Source organism: Eulemur rufifrons, chromosome 16, assembly GCF_041146395.1.
Source record: "Eulemur rufifrons isolate Redbay chromosome 16, OSU_ERuf_1, whole genome shotgun sequence".
NCBI classification, from domain to species: domain Eukaryota; kingdom Metazoa; phylum Chordata; class Mammalia; order Primates; family Lemuridae; genus Eulemur; species Eulemur rufifrons.
Genome location: NC_090998.1, coordinates 43,746,940 through 43,756,733, shown reverse-complemented (window position 1 = coordinate 43,756,733; position 9,794 = coordinate 43,746,940). Strand labels below are relative to the sequence as shown.

At 53.5% G+C, this 9,794-nt stretch overlaps 1 protein-coding gene across 1 annotated transcript; it reads right to left on the bottom strand.

Moving 5' to 3' along the window:
• Positions 1–978: 978 nt before the first annotated feature.
• GDF11 (growth differentiation factor 11) lies at positions 979–7,589 on the bottom strand. Its single transcript, XM_069491044.1, has 3 exons — positions 7,145–7,589; positions 1,894–2,291; positions 979–1,368 (listed from the first exon to the last, which is right to left on the bottom strand). The coding sequence occupies exons 1-3, from the start codon at positions 7,587–7,589 to the stop codon at positions 988–990; spliced, it is 1,224 nt and encodes a 407-aa protein (XP_069347145.1). The 3' UTR covers positions 979–987.
• Positions 7,590–9,794: the final 2,205 nt, after the last annotated feature.

Here is a 9,794-nt window from a genome sequence, read left to right as displayed (position 1 = left end):
CATTGAGGGTGGACCTGAGGGTTAGTTTAGTGGCTCTCCTTATACAGATCCTGGATGTTGAGGGTTCCCGCCCCGCCCCCCTCCCCACCCCCATCTCTTAAACCCTAACCTCATACTGTTCCATGAAAATTGGCTTCAGTTCAACCTGTTTGGCTCAGAAAGATTGAGTTAGGGTGATTATGGGTTAGAAACTTCCATGGTAGCCCTCTTGCCCTTTACTCCCATTCCCAACCCTGGAGGCTTTACACAAGTGCTTAAGTGGGTGGGTATCGGGGGAGAGCAGGGTTTGAGGAATAAGGGATAAATGGGGCACAGTGGGCAGGGGCCCTCCTATTCGAGTAAAGCCAAATACCAAAAAAAAAAAAAAAAAGTCACAATAAATAAATAAATAAAATTCCCAAATCCTTACTTTTGCCCCTGCCCTCACTTCCCTTCCCCTGGCCACTGTTGGAGGGAGAGAAGGAAAAGCTAAGAATAGATTTTTGATTTCCTTTCCTACTGAGTAGTCAGGGGATCTCCCCAAACTCTACCAAGCCCCTCACCTTGCCAGTGGAAGAAAGGAAGCTTGGTGTGGGGCTTTCATTTATTACTCCATTTCAGTTCCTTTCTCAGTGTTTGTCTCTGCCTAGTCTGTCTTCTGCCTCTCCCTCCCTTTGCCTTCTCACTGCTGCTTTTTGTTCCTCTGTCTCTATCCCTCTGTCTCTATCCCTCTGTCTCTATCTCTGTCTCTACATCTCTCTGTCTTCTTGCCAAACCTTCTCATCTGCAAACTTCAAACAGTCCCCAATCTGACCATTCCCCTCCTTCCTCTTTCCCCCAAACCCCTCATCCCTCAATCCCCACCTGCCTCCTTCTGTTGTATTGCACACTGCTTGGTTGGGGAACAAGGTGTGATGTTCATGGGAAGAGGTGGAGGGAGTTCTAGGGCTTGGGGGGCTGGGGGCCTTGGGGTAGGGTCTGTGGGGGAGGCATCCTCAGTCCCCCACCTTAAGAACAGCCACAGCGATCCACCACCATGCCAGGGATCTTGCCGTAGATAATCTGCTGCTTGTCATTGAAGTAGAGCATGTTGATTGGGGACATCTTGGTGGGGGTACAGCAGGGCCCAGCAGAGCCTCTTGGATTGGCCTGTTGCACCAGGTGGGTGTGCGGATATTTTTGCATGAACATGTACTCGCATTGGCCGGAGCAGTAGTTGGCCTTGTAGCGTTTAGGTGCGATGATCCAGTCCCAGCCGAAAGCCTCAAAGTCCACTGTGAGGGGATATCGGCAGCAGCGGGACTCGCTTGAGTGCTCATCGCAGTCCAAGCCCAGGTTCCGCCGGGAACGTTTTGTGTTCTCTAGTACTCGAAGCTCCATGAAAGGATGCTGAGGAGCAGGGAGAGGGGAAAGAGATGTGAAATAGCCCTGAACCGTTCCTCTTCCCTGTTCCTTGCTCACCTGCCTCTCAACAGGGCACCAGAATAGAGATCATTAACTTCTCAGCTTTTCCACTGCTCCCACTCCCATATCTTATCCTCTGTCCACTTTTCTTGCCAGCTAGCCGTCTCTCCTTCAGCTCACCTCCCCTAATTCTTCCTTCCTTGGCAACCTGACCCTCATCAGCCCCTTGGCCCAATGGCGAGTTTCTGTTTTCCCACGAGTCTCCCATTAACTGACACCTTCACCTTCAAATTCAGTTTTCAGCTGTTGTCTGGCTTGGATCCCTGAAAAGTGATAGTTGCCACCACCCGCCCTCCCTCCACTCCCCCAACTCTAGAATCAGCTCCTGGCCTCAGAGAAATAATGCTAGTCCCCAGCTCCCTTCACATTCCTGTTCTACCTTTTCCAACATCCCTGTCTCCTTAGGGCCAGGTTACACATATCCACCACCACCTAAGGCCCCCTGCTCACCAGCCCCTCAGCTCCTGGCCCCAGGGAGGTGACAGCCAGATCTGTGCCACTGGGATCAAAGGCGTTGATCTCGATGCCCCAATTGCTCTGTGGCTGGCGGAACCAGCTGTGTAGCACTTGCTTGAAGTCGATGCTCTGCCAGTGGCCAGAGCGAGAGTGCAGCTCAATCTTCAGTGAGCGGATACGGATGTGACGCCGGCCTCCGCCCCCTCCCCCTGCGGTCCCTTCCCCAGTTAGGGGTTTCAATCGCAAGATCTGCAGGTAGACTGTGGCTGGACGGGGCACAGGCCTCAGGTACACCCACAGCTGAGCCTTCAGTACCTTTGTGAACATCACCTTGGGGCTGAAGTGGAAATGGCAGCAGAGAGGGCTGCCATCTGTCTGCACTGCTGGGTCCGCTGATAAGAGAGAAGGGAGCACAGCATTAGCAAAGGGCACTTGTGGAGACCATGAGCAGCCCTGGGTGACACTGGCAATTTGGATTCCTCAGCCTGAGTTTTCCAATTCTTTACCCTTCTCCCATGCCTGTCTTATTGACTACTGTGTCTCTGGTACCCAAAAGGCTGCCTCCTCTCCTCCCATGGGTTTGTCAGACCTTACTGATCTGTACCCATTCCCTAATCCATTTGCCCTAATGCATAGGGTCCCCTCTACCAGATAACCTGCTAAGATAGTTATCAGGGGATTCTCCCTCCGCCAGCCTCCTCTCCTTCCTACAACTTTTCCCAGCTTGCAGGGCTCCAACTTTTTCTGAATCTTTGATGGTCTTCATAGAAGTCATACCTCTTATCCTTAGGTCACTTTGCCCCATTTCTGCTCTGATTTATCTGATGGGCGGGTGGAGCTTGGCACAGCCCTCCCATCACCAAAAAACAGTCTCAGAGGGGATAACCCAGGGTCCAGATAGGGAGCATGGGCTAAATTAATCCCATTAAGTAAACCAGGATTCAGATCTATGCTTCTTGCCTCACTCTCATTAAGAATAACACCCAGCAGAATGGACGTAGCCATGTACTTCCTGTACATCTGTCTCCCCATTCCCTCTCCCCTAAGAACAAGTTTCCTCAGCTGTTTCCTCCTTACCATCACCATTATTGCCGCAACTCTTGAGGAAGGGAAAAACTACCTCCCTATTGTTTCCTCCTGTTTGCCCAGAGCATGAGAAATGATCAACACAGCAGATCAATTATAATCAGTCCTCTTTTCTCCCCTAAGCTTCCTGTGGCTTTGAGTGCCAGTAAGTCTTTACAAAGGTTCAACATCCCAGCTTTACATGTTGACCCATTTCCCCTTGCTCTGGGCCATAAATTGACCCTTCTTGGGTCTAAAGAATGATGCTCAATACATAACTGTTTCTGCTTCCATTCCAGCTCCTCCCAGTTCCCCTTCTTAAATCAGTTGGGAGTACCTTATATCATGTCTCCATTGGACAGAAATATCCATTCTCACTCTAGATGGGGAGAATCAGGAATGAACTTCAGAGCCGTATAAAGTATGGTCAGGAAGTCTAGGCCCTTAAGTATCAGGTCCAGGTCTCACGGTCTTCATAATCATAAAGGACTTACCATGTCTCCCACCAGCACTTTCCCTACCCCCACCCCAGGAAGAGGACCCTTCAAGTGAGATGGAGAAGAAAGTGCTTAATGATCTTCATATATTCAGGACATGATACACAAAAGTCCCTCTGTAGCTTCTTTTTCCTTGATTCTTCTCTGAGGTCCCAGGGCTCTGGTAGTCATTCCAGTTACCCTACTGGCTGGGTCTTCAGTGATGATGCAATGGCATCATCATTGAAGGGTTTGGGGAGTGAAGATTCAGAGGTTAGGAGTAGCTGGGGCAGGGAAGATACTGGTGATATGGGGAGTGACATGCAATGTTCCAAATGTCATGCCTAATTCCAGCATAGGAATTGTCTGTTTTCTTGGCTTTAGGTACTAATCCCCTTGAGACACTGTTGATACTGGGTCTATTTTGCTCACCATTGTAGCCTTAGTGCCTCTCATAGTACCAGGCAGTACTCAATAAATACATGCTGAATGAACTCACTAAACTCCCAAGCTTAAATTATACAGACAAGTGCCTGAAAGTTCTTCCTGGCATCTAAGCTGTTCTTTGGCTACAATTAACGTGGGTTTAATCACTGTCTGACTCCTTGTTAACCAGTATCTCACCCACCAAATTTCTCAGTGTGATACAGATAATTCTTCACAGGAGTGCTCAACATTAAATAATGTGAAAATAGTAGCAGCTTCTCAAATGTTTGTTTGTTGGTTTTCTAAAGTCAAAACCTACCCCCCTACCTAAGGTGACTCAGTGTTTGAAGGTGTGAGACTAGGCACCAGGGCCCCATCTGAGTCTTTGGTTTCTTAAAACAAGAGTCCCCCATCTCCACCCCAAGGAATTACCATACACTTGTCCCTCATCGGATATGGGGACAGGACATAGGGAAAAAGAAGGGAAAGGGCAAGAGGCAGGAGAGAGATTTGAGATGGTGAGGGAGATACTAGAGAAGAGACTGTTAGGGATGAAGGCAAGTTAGAGAAGATAGGCAGAGAAATGGAGCATAGAGTAGAATGAGAGAGGGAAGATCATGGTAGGAGGAGATGAAATAAGTTTGGGAGTTGGAGAACACTGGGAGGAGGATAGAGGAGTGAGTAGGGGTTAGGAATCTAAAGGTCGGAAGGAGCTAAACATAGTGGGGTAAAGAAGAGAAAGGATAGGAAGGGTACAGAGTGAGGAACAAAGGAGGAACAGGTAGAGCCATAGAGGGAAACTGGGGGCTTGAGAGAGTCCCCAACACACACATAGGCCCAGCACCGGTGGGGAGGGGAAGGGGCCACATCTGTGTTGGATTGCTTGGGTTGATGGCAGGCAGCAGGTCAGGTTTAGTAGGCTGCGCTGGTGGAGAGGAGAGGTCATTGCACTATTTTCAGCAAAAGCCCAACCCCCTCCCTGCACACCACCTCCCCTTCCCCCCACCCCAATCCCCCAACACACACACACTCCCAACCCAGGCAAGAAGGCCTAGGGGCAGGAGGTTGGGCTGAGAGGGCAGGGGCCTCTTGGTGTGGGGAGGAGAGAGAAACTCAGGGGCTGGGCTTGGCTCTCAGAGGGCAGGGGGCTGGGTTCCCAGGATGAAGGCTGGGTAGGAGAGCCTGAGAGGGTAGAGGGAACTAGGGCAGGCAGAACAGCCTTGGAGAGGTGGGGGCTGGGGTCCAGGGTTGAGGGCTGGGGGAGGGGAGGAAGGGGGAGGGGAACGGAGGCCATCTCTGCTGACAAACACCTCCCCCGATTAGCAGAGCACAAGTCTCTTATTAAAGCGGGTCCCTGGGGATTAGACTATAAAAGTCTCTTTTTCCTTTTCCCCCCCTCTCCCTCCCCTCCCTTCCACTCCCCCTCCCTCTCTTAAGAGCTCAGCTAAGCTCTTAAAGGGGACGTACAATACCTGGCCGGAGACCTAGTTCCCTAGTTATCCAAGTCCTGGGGTGGCACGGGGGTGGAAGTTGGGATGGGACCCCACCTGCTGTTGTGTGTTCCCCCACCCCAGGCCTAACCTGCACTGCCCAATCCATGCATGCAGGGCCCATTCACTTCCTGCATCCCCATTACCAGAGCTAACTCTGGGTTCAGGCCTGTTGGCTAAGGGATGCTAGGAATAGTGAGGGACAAGGGGAAGTCCATAGCCCCATCATCCATCCTAGAAATCCTACACACACTATCCCACATAGACTAGAGTATCTTTTCCCTCTGTACCCTTCATCTTCTTGCAGCAAACTCTTAATCAGAATTCCTCTACAACTCTGTTTCCTAGCATCCCCACCCCCCATCGCTGCCCTCAGTCAATCTCAGACTGACCCTAGCTTTCATAAGCAGAAGCCTTAAGGACAGAAGGGAGACTGAAGGACACAAGACCAGATCCCCATGACTTCACCCCCATTCCCATTAGTTTTCTGGTTCTTCTAGTTTTCTTTACAGCCCTGATGAAGTACTGTGGAGTTGAGGTCTGCAGAAATATGGGTGGCAGTATGAGGCACTCAGCTACCCTCCCAGATGCACACCTGGGTTCCTGTGCCTCTCCCATGGAGGTGGGCCACTAGGACTCCCCTCAGTCCCCAGGTTTTTATGACCCATCTGCCAATAAACCAGTCTCCCCCCTCTTCTGTTCAGAGCCATAAAACCAAACTGTGTGTGTGGGGTGGGGGGACCTTGCCAAGTCACTAGGGAATAAGAGAGGGCCTGGTTCCCTGGAGTTGAAGTGGGGGGGGGGGGAGGTAAAGACCTCAGTGGGGGAGGGGAAGAGGGAGTCACCTGACCCTAGGAAGAGCTGGGGGTAGGGGGAGCTAGTATTGGCCTGGATTTTCCAGGCCATAAAATTTCAAAGCAGCTCATGTCTATTAACATGTTCATCTTCCGTTTGGCCAGGGGCTCGGGATGCCTGTGTCCTCCCCACCCTCCATCTCCTTCTTTCTCCCTAGTTATCCCTCTCTCCCCTACAGTCCAGCTGCGATAGGGGCGGGTGGATAAGGGATAGAACACTAAGGTTAGAGTAGCCAAATGGATATCTTTAGTCCTCAAGCGCAATGAAGTTGAGTTCTCTGAGCCGTGTCAGTACCAAGAAAGCACAGCTTTTCCGTCCCCTTGGGATACCCAGTGTGAGACAAGGAATGGATGGAAAAGGCTGCCACCTGAGCTGCCAGGAGGGACACTAGGCTCTGGGATCCTATTCCTGAGAGAGGGAGAGGAGCACTCAGTTCCCTGCAGCCGGTGGGCGCGTTGCGGAACACCAGGTGGGGAGTTGGTGCCAAGGCCATTGGGAGGCAGACAGCACTGCGGTCCAGCCGGGACTGCGGGGGTCCCGGAGAGTCTCGATTCTGTTCTCCAGCTTCCCCACCACGGCCCATTAGGACAGAGTTTCCGTCCGGGCCCCTCCGCTGTGGGCCCCAGCTTCCCCGGACTCCTTCAACACGGGTCTTTTTCGCACACCGGGGGTAAGAGGCCGTATCTCGAAACCCGCCCGGTTTGCCCGTCCCTCATCCCCCACCTCCGGGAACGGGGCGTGCAGTCAACTCCTCAGCCCATCTCCACCGCTCGGAAAACTTCTATGGAGTAGCCCCCGCTCCTCAATCCATCAAGTTTTCTCAGAAAAGGCTTCCGGGCCGGGGCAGCCAGGAGCGCCCCGCTTGGGAGCCAAAGGCGCCGTTCCCGCAGCCAGAGCCAGCACCCCACTGCCCGCATCCCGCAGCCCACTTACTCTCCTGGGCCATACTAATGACAGTTTCGGTGGTGGCGTGGTACTCGTCCTCCTCCAGGAAGTCCTCGGGCTGCAGCGCGTCGCCCTGGAAGTCGTGCAGGTCCAGGATCTGCTGCAGCGGCGGCGCCTTGGGTAGCAGCTGCTTCACCACCTCGCGGCTGATGTTGGGCGCCTCCTTGAGCCGCAGTTTGCTCAAGATCTGCGACTTGATGCTCTCCAGGCGCAGCTCGCGGCTGTGCTGCCGCCACACGCACACGGGGCAGCCGTCCGGCTCGGGCGCCACGGACGGGGCTGGCCGGCTGGAGCGCTCCCCCCCGGCCCCCGCTGCCGCCGCCGCCGCCGCCGCCGCCGCCGGCGCCGCGGGGCCCTCGGCCGCCTCCCCCCGGGGCCGCAGCTCCAGGGCGAGGAGCAGGAAGCCCAGCAGCAGCGGGGCCGCGAGCACCATGCTGGAGGGGAGGGGAGGGAGGACTGGGGGGCGGGGACGCCGGAGTCCCGCGGGGAGGGGGCGGAGGGAGGAGGGAGGGAGGAGGAGGGGGTCCGGGCGGCGCGGGATTGGGGGCTGCCCGGCCGAGGGGGGGCCGGGGGGCCGGGGGCGGCGGGCGCGCGGGCGGGGCGGGCGGGCGGCCGGGGCGGGCGGCTGGGGGGGCCCGAGCCCGGGCCAGGCCCTTTATAGCCCCGGCCCCCGTGTCGTCAGCGGCGGCGATTGGCTGCGGAGCCAACAAAAGAGCCAGCGCTGTCATCCGAGGCGAGAGAGGGAGCCGGAGAGAACGGAGGAAAAGAGAGAGAGAGGGAGGGAGCGAGGGAGCAAGGGCCGGAGAGAGATGAAAAGGCAGAGATATGAGGGGGAGGGGAGAGACAGAGAGGGAAAGTCAGAGAGACTAGCGAGAGACCGAGAGATAAAGAGGGAAGAGACGGATCCAGAGAGAGAGAGAGAGAGATAGGAAGAGGCGGAGGAGAGAGAGGGAGAGACAAAGGAGGACAAGAAGAGTCAGAGAGGGGAAGACACAGAGGGCAGAGACTTAGCTAGAGAGACAGAAATGGTGTGTCTGTGGGAGACACAGAGCCAGAGCAGGAAAAAGACCGGGACAACTGTGGGAGAGTTAGAGTAGAGCGAGCCAGAGACAAAGATAGGGTAGAGCCCAGAGGGAGGAGAGAGAGGTACTGCTAGACGGGGAGGGTGGGGGTCCACAGAGCCAGACCACAAAAGATCAGGGGGTTCTAGAGAGGAAACAGGGGCAGAGGAACCGATGAGACAGATCAGTACCCTGGGAAGGAGAGAGAAGGAGAGAAAGCATGATGGGGAGGAGAGAGAGGGGGACAGAGACTGGAAGATACCAAGGGAGCTCCTGGGGGAGGAAGATGCAGGGGATCAGGGGGAAGGCAGAAACTCCAGAGGGAAGGAGGGACAACCACAAGGGTCAGCCTTGGTGGGAGCACAGAGAGCCCAAGGGGGAGAAGATGAAGAACTTGAGCCCAGAGGAGTGCCAGCTACCAGAGGTAGCCCAAAGATGTTTAAAGAAGCCATGAAGGGAAGCATTGGGCTAGGCTTATCAGAGGGATTAAGGAGAACAGGAGAGGAAGAGGCCAGGCACAGTCTGAGAAGGTGGGGAGGTAATGGGAAGAACTGAGACAGGAGGAAGACTTAGAGCTGGGAAGACTGTGAGCTTGAAATTGGGGCTCAACAGTGCTAAGGGAGTCAGCACGATGGAAAAGGCAGGAGCTGGGGGCTATTGGGGCAGGAATGGGAGGAGGCAGGGCTGGAGGCCACTATGCTTGCAGAGGAATCTGGACCCCTGGGAGAGCAAGTTGCAAGTTGAGCGGGAGACAGCAAGTTGCAAGGGGAGAAACCCAGATATGGGACCAGCCCTAGTCTTTGGGTGTGACTCTGGGCAGAGTCACAGGGCAGAGTGAAAGAGTGCCAAGACCAAGATGATAAAATGCTTTGAATGTGCTTAACTTCTGATTCTGGCTACTTCTTCCTAGACCTCAGTTTCTCCAGGCTTATTTCTTGATCCCCAAGGCTCTAGATCAATAGACAAATTGAAAATGTTTGAAGGGATCAGATCTTGTTTATTTTCTGGTATATACAATGTTTGTTGAATAAATGGATGAACTTCATTATTGAGCTTCTCAGACAGAATAGAAAAAAGGCATTGGTTTCCTCTCTGGAATTAGAGTCCAATAAGATATCTTAAATTTGGCTTGGCATAGGCATAAAGAGTATCAGGCATAAGGACAGAGTGGAGTTGGGGAGCTGGAGTAGAATGAGGGAAGAAACTGGGGGTGCAGCTCTGAAGGGAGAAGGTGGGGTTTAGGAGGACCAAGCTGGGGAGCTTTGAAGAGGCAATCCGTTTCCATGGGGAACAGAAACTGAGACTGAACAAAAACTTAGCCAGCTGGTTCCCTCCCTTGCTTTGGACCAAGACATGGGCATCTCAGCATTTCATCAAGTTTCTTCATCTATAATATGGGGATCACAATTCCTACCCTCAACTTGTTGTGAGGATTACATAGTAATCAATCAGCAGTGGCCTTCGTGGGCTTCTCTTTCTTCATGATTCTTTTCCTTTCCTTTCCTTTCTGATCTTCCAGTGCAGTGATTGCCTTTATCACATATTCTATTCTCCAAAACGTTTCTCTGGTGTCATTT